This window comes from Nomascus leucogenys, chromosome 2 (assembly GCF_006542625.1).
Source record: "Nomascus leucogenys isolate Asia chromosome 2, Asia_NLE_v1, whole genome shotgun sequence".
Lineage (NCBI taxonomy): Eukaryota > Metazoa > Chordata > Mammalia > Primates > Hylobatidae > Nomascus > Nomascus leucogenys.
Window position 1 is genome coordinate 74,895,404 of NC_044382.1, and position 16,256 is coordinate 74,911,659.

General features: G+C 49.2%; 1 protein-coding gene across 1 annotated transcript; it reads right to left on the reverse strand.

The window, feature by feature from the left end:
- Positions 1-2,855: 2,855 nt before the first annotated feature.
- Positions 2,856-3,176, reverse strand: LOC115837076 (filamin-B; the record flags this gene model as incomplete). The annotated part of the gene is made up of 1 exon (XM_030821898.1): positions 2,856-3,176. A coding segment is annotated over one exon (282 nt), but the record flags the coding sequence as incomplete, so codon positions are not given.
- Between the last annotated feature and the right edge of the window lie 13,080 nt (positions 3,177-16,256).

Genomic DNA, 16,256 nt, shown 5'->3' on the forward strand with positions numbered 1-16,256 from the left:
CACTCCTGTAATCCCAGCACTTTGGGAGGCCAAGGCAGGAGGATCACCTGAGCTCAGGAGTTCGAGAACAGCCTGACTAACATGGTGAAATCCTGTCTCTACTAAAAATACAAAAATTCGCTGGGCGTAGTGGCGCATGCCTGTAGTCCCAGCTACTCAGGAGGCTGAGGTGGGAGAATCGCTTGAACCCGGGAGGCAGAGGTTGCAGTGAACCGAGATGGCGCTACTGCACTCCAGCCTAGGCAATGGAGACACCGTCTCAAACAAACAAACAAAACAAAAGTGTAACTTAGGCCGGGCGCGGTGGCTCACGCTGTCTTCCCAGCACTTTGGGATGCCGAGGCAAGCAGATCACCTGAGGTCAGGAGTTTGAGACCAGCCTGGCCAACATGGTAAAATCCTGTCTCTACTAAAAATACAAAAAGCTAGCTGGGCATGGTGGCAGGCGCCTGTAATCCCAGCTGCTCGGGAGGCTGGGTCAGGAGAATCACTTGAACCCGGGAGGCGGAAGTTGCAGCGAGCCTAGATCACGCCATTGCACTCCAGCCTGGGCAACAAGAGTGAAATTCTGTCTCAAAAAAAAAAAAGTGTGAAGTAAAAGGATCTGTTAACAATTCCATATCATTTGCCTTTTTCAAGGACTCTGGGCTATAGATTCTCTAGCTCTAAATAGGAGAAGGGAGAAGAGTGAGAGAGGGTATCAGTACAGGGGCTTCTGAATAAATACGCAAAAGAATGAAGAAACTTCTTTATGCTTAAGGCCAAGCTCAGTGGCTAACACCTGTAATCCCAGCACTCTGGGAGGCCAAGGTTGGAGGATCACTTGAGCCCAGGAGTTCGCGATCAGCCTGGGCAACATAGCCAGACCCAGTTTCTACACAAACTTTAAAAAACTAGGCCAGGCGCAGTGGCTCATGCCTGTAATCCCAGCACTTTGGAAGGCCGAGGCGGGAGGATCACCTGAGGTCGGGAGTTGGAGACCAGCCTAACCAACATGGAGAAACCCCATCTCTACTAAAAAAATACAAAATTAACCGGGCATGGTGGCCCATGCCTGTAATCCCAGCTACTTGGGTGACTGAGGCAAGGGAATCACTTGAACCCAGGAGGCAGAGGTTGCGGTGAGCCAAGATCGCGCCATTACACTCCAGCCTGGGCAATAAGACTGAAACTCCGTCTCAAAAAAAAAAACAAACATTAGCTGGGCACGGTGGTACATGCCTGTAGTCCCAGCTACTGGGGAGGCTGAGGAGGGAGGATCATTTAAGCCCAGGAGTTCAAGGCTGCAGTGAGTCGTGATTGCACCACTTCAGCCTGGGCGACAGAGAGAGACTCTGCTTCAAAGAAAAGAAAAAAAAGAAACTTGTTTATGTTTGACCCTGCAAGGTGATTTAAACCCTAACATGCCAAATATGTATGTATACTTTTTTCCAGATTAATTTGCAAGTATTTCCAGGAAGATACATGTAAAACTACTGAGAAGAGTTCTGACTTTCTCTGTGGGACAGCTAAAACAAAAATTACACACATTTGGCCAGGCTCAGTGGCTCACACCTGTAATCCCAGCACTTTGGGAGGCCGAGGCAGGCAGATCACAAGGTCAGGAGTTCAAGACTAGCCTGGCCAACATGGTGAAACCCCATCTCTACTAAAAATATAAAAATTAGCCAGGCGTGGTGGTGGGTGCCTGTAATCCCAGCTACTCAGGAGGCTGAGGCAGGAGAACCACTTGAACATGGGAGGTGGAGGTTGCAGTGAGCCAAGATCACGCCACTGCACTCTAGCCTGGGTGACAGAGAGTCCATCTCAAAAAAAAAAAAAAATCACACATATTTATTTTTTTTTATTCTTTTTATTTTTTTTCAGACAGAGTCTCGCTCTGTCATCAGGCTGGAGTGCAATGACATGATCTCTGTTCACTGTAACCTCCACCTCCCGGATTCAAGCGATTCTCCTGCCTCATCCTCCCAAGTAGCTAGGATTACAGGTGCCCGTCACCACACTTGGCTAATTTTTTGTATTTTTAGCAGAGACGAGGTTTCGCCATGTTGCCCAGGCTGGTTTCGAACTCCCAAGCTCAGGCAATCCGCCCGCCTCGGCCTCCCAAAGTGCTGAGATTACAGGTGTGAGCCACCGTGCCCGGCCTACACATATTTTTTAAATTTTGTTTTTTTTGTTTTTTTCAGACAGAGTTTCACTCTTGTTGCTCAGGCTAGAGTGCAATGGTGCAATCTCAGCTTGCTGCAACCTCTGCCTCCCGGGTTCAAGCATGTTCCTGTCTCAGCCTCCCAAGTAGCTGAGATTACAGGTGCATGCCACCACGCCCGGCTAATTTTTGTATTTTTAGTAGAGACGGAGTTTCATCAAGTTGATCAGGCTGGTCTCGAACTCCTGACCTCAAGTGATCCAACCACCTCGGCCTCCCAAAGTGCTGGGATTACAGGCATAAGCCACCATGCCCGGCCTAAATTTGTTTTAAATGGATGCCTCAAGGGAACTATTTTGAGCAGCATGATCTACTTATGTAATTTTAATTTTTTTTTTTTTTTTGAAACGCAGTCTTGTTCTGTTGCCCAGGCTGGAGTGCAGTAGCATGATGTCAGTTCACTGCAACTTCCACTTCCCAGGTTCAAGTGATTCTTCTACCTCAGCTTCCTGAGTAGCTGGGACTACGGGCCTGTGCCACCATGCCTGGCTAATTTTGTATTTTTAGTAGAGATGGGATTTCACGATGTTGGCCAGGCTGGTTTCGAACTCCTGACCTCATGATCTGCCCGCCTCGGCCTCCCAAAGTGCTGGGATTATAGGTGTGAGCCACTGCGCCCAGCCATAATTTTAAATTTTCTAGGAGCTACTTTTTTTTTTTTTTTTTTTTTTTTTTTGAGAAAACTGTTTTAAGGCACTGTGACATGAAAAGGGCTGCCAGGGATGTGTTCCTCCCCCCACTTCACAGCCAGCACGTAATCGCCCCTCTCCTTGACGACGTATGTGACGTTGTATTGCTGGTTGCCTACATGCTTCATGGAGACCTCCTCGCAGGCGGTGGTGGGCCCATGGACCCCGATCAGCAGCATGTTGGAGCCGGCTTTGCTGCAGTCTACCAGGAAGGAACTCTTCTGGCCCACAAAGGTCTTCGAGAGCCCTGCCCCCTTAGAAGTCACCTTGCTGGCGTCATTTTTTTTTTTTTTTTTTTTTTTAGACAGGGTCTCACTCTGTCACCCAGGCTGGAGTACAGTGGTGGGATCATGGCTCACTGCAGCCTTGAACTCCTGGGCTCAAACAATCCTCCCGCCTCAGCCTCCCAAGTAGCTGGGATTACAGGTGCACACCACCAGGCCTGGCTAATTTTTTGTATTTTTAGTAGAGACAGGGTTTTGCTATGCTGCCCAGGCTGGTCTGGAGCTCCTGGACTCAAGCAATCCACCTGCCTCAGCCTCCCAGAGTGCTGGGATTACAGGCGTGAGCCACCATGCCCAGCCTTTTTTTTTTCATACTAAGTCTTCAAAGTCCGGTGGGTCGCCAAGATGATCCTGGCCAGGCTAGACCAAGAATGCACAGACACACACACACACACACCCCTGGAAGGACATCTCTTGGAATTTCCAAGATTGATTTTTGTTTCCAACTAAGCAGTTTTCTTGTTGTGTTTATTGGTGTGTGTGTGTGTGTGCATGAATGCGTGCATGTGTGTGTGTGTGTGTGTGTGTGTGTGTGAAAGAATATTGTGGCCAGGTGAGGTGGCTCACACTTCTAATCTCAGCACTTGAGGCCAGGAGTTTGAGACCAGCATGGGCAACATCGTGAGATGCTGTCTCTACAAAAAATACAAAAATTTGCTGGGTGCAGCGGTGTGCACCTTTAGTCCCAGCTACTTGGGAAGCTGAGGTGAGAGGATTACCTGAGCCAAGGAGGTCGAGGCTGCAGTGGGCCATGATCGCGCCACTGCACTCCAGCCTGGGCAACACAGAGAGATCTTGTCTCAAAGAAAAAAAAAAGAATTTCGGAGAGGGATAGCATTAGGAGAAATAACTAATGTAGATGACAGGTTGATGCGTGCAGCAAACTACCAGGACACATGTATACCTATGTGACAAACCTGCACGTTCTGCACATGTACCCCAGAACTTAAAGTATAAATAAATAAATAAGAATTTTGCCCTCAGCACCAGCTTGCATGGTGAAAAAAGAAAGAAGGAAAGTAAGAATTTTGCTCTAAGGCGCCTGTCTATTAGCTGTTTAGAAACCACAGAATTTAGCAACTGTTTTCTTTATTTAGTGGAAACTTCATAAGAAATTATTCTGGAAAGTTTTGCCTACAAAATTAAAAAGGAGGCCAGGTGCGGTGGCTCACACCTGTAATCCCAACACTTTGGCAGGCCAAGGTAGGCAGATCACCTGAGGTCAGAAGTTTGAGACCAGCCTGGCCAACATGGTGAAACCCTGTCTCCATTAAAAATACAAAAATTAGGCCAGGTGCGTTGGCTCATGCCTGTGATCTCAGTACTTTGGGAGGCCGAGGTGGGCGGATCACCTGAGGTCAGGAGTTCGAGACCAACCTGGCCAACATGGTGAAACCCCGTCTCTACTAAAAATACAAAAAAATTAGTCATGTGTGGTGGCAGGTGCTTGTAATCCCAGCTTCTCAGAAGGCTGAGGCAGGAGAATCGCTTGAACCCTGGAGGCAGAGGTTTCAGTGAGCCGAGAATGCACCATTGCACTCCAGCCTGGGCGATGAGTGAAACTCCACCTCAAAAAAAAAAAAAAAATTAACAAGGAGCTGAGCATGGTGGTGCATGCCTGTAATCCCAGCAAATTGGAAAGCTGAAGTGGGAGGATGGCTTGAGCCCAGGACTTGGAGACCAGCCTGGGCAACATAGTGAGACCATCTTGCCCCCAATTTTAAAAATAATAATTAAAAAGGCTGTGGGAAAACATTACATAATAAAGCCAGAAGATTTCCTTCTCATTTGAGAAGGGGTTTGTTTGTTTGTTTTATAGAGACGGTCTTGCTGTGTTGCCCGGGCTGGTCTGGAACTCCTAGACTCAAGCAATCCTCATGCGTCAGCCTCCAGAAGTGCTGGGATTACAGGCATGAGACACCACGCCCAGCCTCAGAGGGTTTTTTTGGTTGTTGTTGTTTGTTGTTTTTTTTTTTGACACGGAGTCTCCCTCTCTTGCCCAGGCTGGAGTGCAGTGGGGTGATCTCGGCTCACGGCAACCTCTACCTCCCAGGTTCGAGCAATTCTCCTGCCTCAGCTTCCTGAGTAGCTGGGATTACAGGCGTGCGCCACCACGTTTGGCTAATTTTTGTATTTTTAGTAGAGACGGGTTTTCACCATGTTGGCCAGGCTGGTCTCGAACTCCTGACCTCGTGATCCACCTGCCTCGGCCTCCCAAAGTGCTGGGATTACAGGTGTGAGCCACCGTACCTGGCTGTTTTTCTTTTTTTTCTAAGACAGTTTTCGTTCTTGTTGCTCAGGGTGGAGTGCAATGGCACGATCTCGGCTTACTGCAAACTCTGCCTCCTGGGTTCAAGCGATTCTCCTGCCTCAGCCTCCCAAGTAGCTGGGATTACAGGCATGCACCGCCACATCCGGCTACTTTTGTATTTTTAGTAGAGATAGGGTTTCTCCATGTTGGTCAGGCTGGTCTCAAACTCTTTGACCTCAGGTGATCCGCCCCCCTCAGCCTCCCGAAGTGCTGCGATTACAGGCGTGAGCCGCTGCGCCCAGCCTCAGAGGGATTTTTAACCTGATGATGTGTATCGAAATAGGAAGACATTTTTATTAGTAAATTTGGCCTTAGGATTTTTAGGTGAATATGTGTTTTTTCTCCATGGTGGCAGAAGAAGAAACACATTATCGCATCGCCAAAAAACCTAACCATAACAGAGTGTAAAATTGGAGAAACAGATATGGTTTACTTTAGTCTACCAGGGACAATTATGTGGCTCTTTGTGTAACATAATTGTTACTTGCTACTTTTTCTATGGCTGATGATGTGCAAAACTCTCTGGGCCAGTACAAAAATTGTGGGAAATTTACCAATGGCTGGAAGCAGTGACTCACGCCTGTAATCTCAAAACTTCAGGAGGCCAAGGTGGGAGGATTCCTTGAGGCCAGGAGTTCAAGACCAGCCTCAGTAACATAGCAAGACCCCCATCTCTACAAAAAATGTAAAAACCTAGCTGGGCGTGGTGGCATCCAAGTAGTCCCAGCTACTCTGGAAGCTAAAATACAAAATTACTAAAATACAAAATACTACATTACTAAAATACAGAATTACTAAAAATACAAAATTAGCCAGGCATGGTGGCCAGGAACTGCTTTAATTTCTCTGCCTTCTCTTTGTCAGTGATGACCAGGGTATAAAGGTATCTGCTGCATTGAACTTTAAACTTCACATTGTCCTTATTTTCTTTTTCTTTTTTCTTTTTTTTATTTTTTTTTATTTTGAGACAGAGTTTTGCTCTTATTGCCCAGGCTAGAGTGCAGTGGTGCAATCTCGGCTCACTGCAACCTCCGCCTTCCAGTTTCAAGCGATTCTTCTACCTCAGCCTCCCAAGTCGCTGGGATTACAGGTGCCTACCACCACGTCCAGCTAATTTTTTGTATTTTTAGTAGAGATGGGGTTTCACCATGTTGGTCAGGCTGGTCTTGAACTGCTGACCTCATGATCCACCTGCCTCGACCTCCCAAAGTGCTGGGATTACAGGCGTGATCCACCGCACCCAGCGCATTGTCCTTATTTTTCTTTTCTTTTCTTTTTTTTTTTTTTCGAGACGGAGTCTTGCTCTGTCCCCCAGGCTGGAGTGCAGTGGCGCGATCTCAGCTCACTGCAAGCTCCGCCTCCTGGGTTCACGCCATTCTCCTGCCTCAGCCCCCCGAGCAGCTGGGACTACAGGCGCCTGCCAACATGCCCGGCTAATTTTTTGTATTTTTTTTTTTCAACAAATATTTATTTTTTATTTCCTCAACAATTTTTTTTTCTTTTTTTTTATTTTTAATTAATTTTTTTTTTTGCACACAAAAACAATAAACATTTTCTAAAAATACATACAAACAAAAAGATGCATATCAAACATATTAGGAAGGTTACACATGGGAAGTCGGGGAATAGAAATGGGGGGTGGGAGTTAAAATAAGGTAGAGAGGGACTTTATGTGGATCAGTGATAACAACCCAATCCTCTATTTGACAAAGAAGAGGGAGAAGGAAGTGGAAGAAAAAGAAAGTGGGACAAAGGATCAGAAAGGGAGGAAAACAAAAAAAATTAGAGTATGACTCCAGGGTAGACCTGCTTTGTTGTCACTGAGTTGGTTGGTTGGTTTGTCTGTTGTATTTTTCATGTTTCGCCAAGTTGGCCAGACTGGTCTCGAACTCCTAGCCCGAAGTGATCAACCCGCCTCGCCCCCCAGAGTGCCGGGACCACAGGCGTGAGCCACCACGTCCAGCCCCCACATTGCTTCTGGCCTCCATTGTAGACCTCCCAGACGGAGCGGCCAGGCAGAGGCGCTCCTCACTTCTTCCCAGACACGGAGCGGCCGGGCAGAGGCGCTCCTCACTTCCCAGACGGGGCGGCCAGGCAGAGACGCTCCTCACTTCTTCCCAGACGATAGGTGGCCGGGCAGAGGTGCCCCTCACTTCCCAGACAATGGGTGGCCGGGCAGAGGCACTCCTCACTTCCCAGACGATGGGTGGCCGGGCAGAGGTGCTCCTCACTTCCCAGACGGGGCGGCCGGGCAGAGGCGCTCCTCACTTCCCAGACGGGGCGGCCAGGCCGAGGCGCTCCTCACTTCCCAGACGGGGCAGCCGGGCAGAGGCGCTCCTCACTTCTTCCCGGACGGGGCGGCCGGGCAGAGGCGCTCCTCACTTCCCAGACGGGGCAGCCGGGCAGAGGCGCTCCTCACTTCTTCCCGGACGGGGCGGCCGGGCAGAGGCGCTCCTCACTTCCCAGACGGGGCGGCCGGGCAGAGGTGCTCCTCACTTCTTCCCGGACGGGGCGGCCAGGCAGAGGCGCTCCTCACTTCTTCCCGTACGGGGCGGCCGGGCAGAGGTGCTCCTCACTTCTTCCCGGACGGGGCGGCCGGGCAGAGGCACTCCTCACTTCCCAGACGGTGGGTGGCCGGGCAGAGGCGCTCCTCACTTCCCAGACGGTGGGTGGCCGGGCAGAGGCGCTCCTCACTTCTTCCCGGACGGGGCGGCCGGGCAGAGGCGCTCCTCACTTCCCTGACGGGGCGGCCGGGCAGAGGCGCTCCTCACTTCCCAGACGGTGGGTGGCCGGGCAGAGGCGCTCCTCACTTCCCAGACGGTGGGTGGCCGGGCAGAGGCGCTCCTCACTTCCCAGACGGGGGGGCCGGGCAGAGGCGCTCCTCACTTCCCAGACGGTGGGTGGCCGGGCAGAGGCGCTCCTCACTTCCCAGACGATGGGTGGCCGGGCAGAGGCGCTCCTCACTTCCCAGACGGTGGGTGGCCGGGCAGAGGCGCTCCTCACTTCCCAGACGGTGGGTGGCCGGGCAGAGGCGCTCCTCACTTCCCAGACGGTGGGTGGCCGGGCAGAGGCGCTCCTCACTTCCCAGACGGTGGGTGGCCGGCAGAGGCGCTCCTCACTTCCCAGACGGGGTGGCCGGGCAGAGGCGCTAATTTTTTGTATTTTTAGTAGAGACGGGGTTTCACCGTGTTAGCCAGGATGGTCTCGATCTCCTGACCTCGTGATCCGCCTGCCTCGGCCTCCCAAAGTGCTGGGATTACAGGCCTGAGCCACCGCGCCCGGCCCTTATTTTTCTTGATCTTGACAGATTTAGCATCCTTTTGTCAGGCTGTGGGCAGAAAGACCTTGATTTCCTCAATTTTCTGAGGCATGGCAACAAGGCACACAGGGAGCAGGCAGGGACTGGGACAGTGAGCAGCGACCAAGGAGAGCTTGAGTTTATTATAAGAGCCTTGAGCCGCCACAGAGACTTTTAAGCAGGGACAAACACATTTTTTTTTTTTTTTTTTTTTGAGACTGAGTTTCACTCTTGTTGCTCAGGCTGGAGTGCAGTGGCGCGATCTCGGCTCACTGCAACCTCCGCTTCCCGGGTTCAAGCGATTATCCTGCCCAGCCTCCCGAGTAGCTGGGATTACAGGTGCCTGCCACCATGCCCGGCTACTTTTTTTTTTTTTTTTTGAGACAGTCTTACTCTGTTGCCAGGGCTGGAGTGCAGTGGCGTGATCTTAGCTCACTGCAACCTCCGCCTCCCAGGTTCAAGCAATTCTCTTGCCTCAGCCTGGGATTACAGGCGCCTGCCACTACCACATACCCAGCTAATTTTTTGTATTTTTAGTAGAAAGGGGGTCTCACCATGTTGGCCAGGCTGGTCTCGTCCTCTTGACCTCATGATTTGCCCAGCTTGGCCTCCCAAAGTGCTGGGATTACAGGCGTGAACCACCTCATCTGGCCCGGAGTTTCACTCTTGTTGCCCAGGCTGGAGTGCAATGGCGCGATCTCGGCTCACTGCAACTTCTGCCTCCCGGGTTCAGGCGATTCTCCTGTCTCAGCCTCCTTAGTAGCTGGGATTACAGGTGCCCGCCACCACTCCCAGCTAATTTTTTGCATTTTTAGAAGAGATGGGGTTTCACTATGTTGGCCAGGCTGGTCTTGAACTACTGACCTCAGGTGATCCACCTGCCTCAGCCTCCCAAAATGCTGGGATTACAGGTGTGAGCCACCACTGCCTGCCACTTTTTTGTGCTTTTTTTTTTTAGTAGAGACAGGGTTTCACCATGTTGGCCAGTCTGGTTTCAAACTCCTGACCTTAGGTGATCACCCACCTCAGCCTCCCAAACTGTTGGGATTACAGGCATGAGCCACCATGCCTGGCCCTGTCCCTGTGTGTTTGATTAAACTAATCTCAATGGGTTTTCATTATCTAAACAGCTTCCCCTCTCATACACACTCTTGTTTCAGATGTTCAGAATTCAGAAAATACAAACAACCTGCTCAGCTTGAGTACCTGAGGTCCCACAACACCCCACCTCCTTGGTTTTCCAGAGGGGTTCAGAAAGCTCGCTGTGCTCAGGCCTCCAAGTCAGGGCCATAAGCCTTGTTGCCTCCAGCCATGACTCAAAAACCTCACCCTCACCCCCATCCCATCCTGACCTCCTCTCTTGCCCCCAAGAGCTGTCCCGGACCCCATACAGTTTATGCAGGAGCACCCCAAAATTGCTCCCCTCAAAAGCAAGGGGTCATCTCTCTCCCAGCAATGAGCTGCCACCTCCTCAGACTCCAACTCGGATTGTTCTCTCTGTGTCTCAGGAACCACCCTCCAAATTGCATACAGTGGCCAGGCATGGTGGCTCATGCCTGTAATCCCAGCACTTTGGGAGGCTGAGGCAGGTGGATCACCTGTGGTCAGTAGTTCAAGACCAGCCTGGCCAACATAGTGAAACCCCCTCTCTACTAAAAATACAAACATTAGGGCCAGGCATGGTGGCTCACACCTGTAATCCCAGCACTTTGGGAGGCCGAGGCGGGCAGATCACCTGAGGTCGGGAGTTCGAGACCAGCCTGGCCAACATGGAGAAACCCTGTCTTTACTAAAAATACAAAATTAGCTGGGCGTGGTGGCACATGCCTGTAATCCCAGCTACTCGGGAGGCTGGGGCAAGAATCACTTGAACCCGGGAGGCAGAGGTTGCGGTGAGCTGAGATCATGCCACTGCACTCCAGCCTGGGTGACACAGCGAGACTCCATCTCAAAAAAAAAAAAAAAAATTCCATACAGTGCATCTCACAAAGTGAGGTCCCCTTGAAGTAGGGCAACTCATTTGAGGCTAAAGTGCTGAGTCCTGGGGCAATCTCTGGCTCCGATAGGCTCAGGGTACCAGCATGGTCCCTGGAGACCAAGAGGTGGGTGGGGAGGTGGGGGCAGAGTCTGGCAGAGTGAAATTGAAGGAGCAGTTACTCTTCTTGCCACAAGAGGGAGCACCAGTCAAGCGTGGAGTCAACACACAATATGTTCCCAATTTTATCAAGTCTCTCAAATATTCCCACTCAGAGTGTCCCTCACAGAATAACATTTTAACTCCAAGTTTTTTCTGAGAACAAGTTATTTCTGGCCAGGCGAAGTGGCTCATGCTTGTAATCCCAACACTTTGGGAGGCCAAGGCGGGCAGATCACCTGAGGTCAGCAGTTCGAGACCAACCTGGCCAACAGGGTGAAACCCCATCTCTACTAAAAATACAAAATTAGCTGGGCGTGGTGGTACATGCCTGTAATCCCAGCTACTGGGGAGGCTGAGGCAGGAAAATCACTTGAACCCAGGAGGTGGAGGTTGCAATGAGCCAAGATCGTGCCATTGCACTCTAGCCTGGGCAACAAGAGCAAAACTCCATCTCAAAAAAAAAAAAAGTTATTTCTTCCAAGCAGATATGCAACAACATAGTGACTTAGCAAGATAATATTATGGAATAGGGAATAGGGTTTCCTGGTTTAGCAAAAAATTTTATTTTACTCCTTTTTTTTTTTTTTTTTTTTTTTTTTTTTTTTTTTTTTCACAAACGGGGTCTATGTTATGTTGCCCAGGCAGGTCTCAAACTCCTAGACTCAAGTAATCCTCCTACCTCAGCCTCCTGAAGTGCTGGGATTTTAGGCATGAGCCACCACTCCCAATCAGATTTAGCAAATAAAATAAGTGCCCGATTCAATCTGAATTTCAGATAAACACAAATAATTTTTTTTTAAGACAGGGTCTTGCTCTGTCACCCAGGCTGGAATGCAATGGTGCAATCATAGCTCACTGCAGGCCGGGCGCGGTGGCTCACGCTTGTAATCCCAGCACTTTGGGAGGCCGAGGCGGGCGGATCACGAGGTCAGGAGATCGAGACCACGGTGAAACCCCGTCTCTACTAAAAATACAAAAAATTAGCCGGGCGTGGTGGCGGGCGCCTGTAGTCCCAGCTACTCGGAGAGGCTGAGGCAGGAGAATGGCGTGAACCCGGGAGGCGGAGCTTGCAGTGAGCCGAGATTACGCCACTGCACTCCAGCCTGGGCGACAGAGCGAGACTCCGTCTCAGAAAAAAAAAAAAAAAAAAAAAAAAAATCATAGCTCACTGCAGTCTCAAACTCCTGGTCTCAAGTGATCTTCCTGCCTCAGCCTCCCAGACCGCTGGGATTACAGATGTGAGCCCTGTGCCTATTGGAAACACAAATAATTTTTTTTTGAGATACGTCTAGTTCTGTTGCCCAGGCAGGAGTGCAGTGGCACAGCTCACTGCAACCTCTGCCTCCTGGGCTCAAGCCATCCTCCCACCTCAGCCTCCCAAGTAGCTCCCAAGTAGCTCCCAAGTGCACACCACCACATCCAGCTATTTTTTCTTTTTTTTTTTTTTTTTTTGAGACGGAGTCTCGCTCTGTCACCCAGGCTGGAATGCAGTGGCGAGATCTCAGCTCACTGCAAGCTCCGCCTCCCGGGTTCACGCCATTCTCCTGCCTCAGCCTCCCGAGTAGCTGGGACTATAGGTGCCCGCCACCTCGCCTGGCTAATTTTTTGTATTTTTAGTAGAGACGGGTTTCACCGTCTTAGCCAGGATGGTCTCGACGTCCTGACCTTGTGATCCGCCTGCCTCAGCCTCCCAAAGTGCTGGGATTACAGGCTTGAGCCACCGCGCCCGGCCGCGCCCGGCCACGCCCGGCAAATTTTTTGTATTTTTTTTTTTTTAATCAGAGACGGGGTTTCACTGTGTTAGCCAGGATGGTCTCAATCTCCTGACCTCGTGATCCGCCCGCCTCGGCCTCCCAAAGTGCTGGGACCACAGGCTTGAGCCACCACACCCGGCCACATCCAGCTAATTTTTTAAAAAACTTTTCGTAGAGGTGGGGTCTCACTATATTGCCCAGGCTGATCTCAAACTCCTGAGCTCAAGCAGTCCACCTGCCTCAGCTTCCCAAAGTGCTAGGATTACAGGTGTGAGCCACTGCACTTGGCCCTACAAATAATTTTCAATACAACTCAAATATTTCCTGAGACCTAGTTACAGTAAAAAAAAAAAAAAAAAAATCATTGTTTATCTCAAATTCAGACTGAGCTAAGTATTCTCTATTTTAGCAGGCACTCCAAAAGGAGTGACACATGCTTTAAGAGTTTTATACACCAGCTGGATGTGGTGGCTCATGCCTATAATCCCAGCACTTTGGGGGGCTGAGGTGGACAGATCACCTGAGTTCAGGAGTTGGAGACCAGCCTGCCCAACATTGCAAAACCCTATTGCTATTAAAAATACAAAAAAAATAGCCGGGCGTGGTGGCAGACACCTGCAATGCTAGCTACTCAGGAGGCTGAGGCAGGAGAATCACTTGAACCCAGGAGGCAGAGGCTGCAGTGAGTGGAGATGGTACCACTGCACTCCAGCCTGAGCAACAGAGTGAGACTCCGTCTCAAATAAAAAATGAAAATCAAATGCAGCTTTCTCTGTCATGGCACCCATTCTGGTGTGCATGAGGACAGACAGCCCAGATTATTTTTCGAGGAGACATGTGGCCCTGCCCACAATATATTCCACAGAACAGCCCTGACCAGAAGTGGAGTGACTCCCAGCTTCTGGCTTTCTCTTTTCATGATGAGATGCGGCACTGCTGGGCTTCACAGGTGTGGAGCGCATGTGGCTGTGTGCTTGAGCTGTAAAACAGTCTTCTGCTCCCTCTGGTCAGCACCTTTGGAAAGTTTGGTGAGAGCAACAATACTATCAAGGATTATCTGAAGAATGCCTTTTTTTCTAGGTCAGTGATAACCAGCCATTTTAGTGACAAAGCCAATTCAGAAAAAAGTAACCTGTTACCAAAATCCTTTAAACGACATGATCTCTTTTATCAGGAAACATAATATCAACATCTTTGGTTAAGCGTGCTTTTCTTGTTTTTCCAAATGCTGAAGGGTTTCATTATTTTAGCTAAACTTTCAGAAATGACATTACACACATGCCCTGGTGTTATCGGATGTAAAGCTGCACCTTTTCCCAACGTTTTTGGTCCAGGAAAGCATTTCTGGAGCTAGTTCGTTTGGTTTTTTCTTAATTGACCCTGGAATCCATTTATTTGCAAAGTGTGTTTTGTCTCTTTTTATTTCTTTTTACTCATGTGGAATAACCATATAGTTCTTTCTTTATTTTCTTTTTTTTTTCTTTTTTGAGACAGAGTCTTGCTCTGTCACCCAGGCTGGAGTGTAGTGGTGCAATCACAGCTCATTGCAGCCTCGACCTCCCGGGCTTAAGTGAACCTTCTACCTCAGCCTCCCGAGTAGCTGGGACTACAGGTGCGTGCTACCATGCCTGGCTAATTTTTATTTTATTTTATTTTTGGGATGGAGTTTTGCTCTTGTTGTCCAGGCCGGAGTGTAATGGCACGATCACAGCTCACTGCAACCTCTGCCTCCCGGGTTCAAGCAATTCTCCTGTCTCAGCCTCCCAGGTAGCTGGGATTATAGTCATGCACCACTGTGCCCAGCTAATTTTGTATTTTTTTTTAGTAGAGACAGGGTTTCACTGTGTTGGTCAGGTTGCTCTTGAACTCCCGACCTCAGATGATATACCCACCTTGGCTCCCCAAAGTGCTGGGATACAGGTGTAAACTTTTTTTTTTTTTTTTTTAGAAATGGGGTCTCATTATGCTGCCCAAACTAGTCTCAAAACTCCTGGGCTCAAGACATCCTCCCACCTCAGCCTCTCTAGCTAAGTTCATAGAGAGTCCTGATCTTAAGGGTACAGCTCAGTGAAACTCTGCATATGTATATACCTGTGTATATACATACTTACATCAAAATCTAGAACTTTCTTGCACTCTAGCAAGTTCCTCTGTGCTCCTTCCCACATAATATAATACTTCCACCAGAAGCAATCACTATTCTGATTCCTCTTTTTTTTTTTTTTTTGAGATGGAATCTTGCTCTGTCACCCAGGCTGGAGTGCAATGGTGCTATCTCAGCTCACTGAAACCTCCGCTTCCCAGGTTCAAGCAATTCTCCTGCTTCAGCCTCCTGAGTAGCTGGGATTACAGGCATGTGCCACCACACCTGGCTAATTTTTGTGTTTTAGTAGAGACAGGGTTTCGCTGTGTTGGCCAGGCTGGTCTTGAACTCCTGACCTCAAGTGACCCACCTGCCTCAGCCTCCCAAAGTGCTGGGATTACAGGCATGAGCCACCATGTCCGGCCACTATCTGACTTCTACCACTGGGGATTAGTTATGCTTGTTCCTAAATTGCATATGATTGGAATCATGCAATATGACACATATTTGTTGAAAAAAATCTGTAAGATTCATCCATGTTGTTGCACATATAAGTAATTCATTCTTTTTTATTGCTGCATAGTATTTCATTGTATGACTATGCCACAATTTATCAATCTTCCTGGGGCCGGATATTTATGTTCTGGATCTTGGCTCTTGTGTCTAGACCTTCTAGGAGAGCCCTGCTCTGCATATGCCTTATGGCGCCCTCATTTCTCTTAGGTCTATACCTAGGATCTTGATTGTTGGGTCAAAATACAGGCATATGTTTAGCTTTCGTCTATTCTGCCAGTTATCTTTTTTTAATCCTTATTTTTAGTAATAGAGATGAAGTTTTCACTATGTTTTCCAGGCTGGTCTCAAGCTCCTGAGCTCAAGTGATCCTCTTGCCTCAGCCTCCCAAAGTGCTGGGATTACAAGGCGTGAGCCACTGCTCCTGGTCTTTTTTTTTGAGACAGAGTCTCACTCTGTCGCCCAGGCTACAGTGCAGTGGTGTGATCTCAGCTCATTGCAACCTCCGCCTCCCAGGTTCGAGTCATTCTCCTGCCTCAGCCTCCCGAGTAGCTGAGATTACAGGCGCCCGCCACCATGCCCAGCTAATTTTTTGTATTTTTAGTAGAGACGGGCCTAAGTTTTGTAATTTTAGTAGAGATGGGGTTTCACTGTGTTGGCGAGGCTGGTCTTGAACTCCTGACCTCAAGTGATCTGCCCACCTCGGCCTCCCAAAGTGCTGGGATGGATTACAGACATGAGCCACCACACCCGGCCCCGTGCCAGACTTCTAATCTTTGAAATTGTAACATAATAAGGTGGTATTGTTTTAATCCACTAAGTATATGGGAATTTGTTACGTCAGCAATGGAAAACTAATATACTAGTTCACCTATCATTTCCCCTTCCACTAGTCAGACCAGTAAAGAACTGTGTATGTATCGCCTCTCTTACCCAGAGGCACCACCACATATCCTTATTTTATTGACTGTGGTTTGTTTA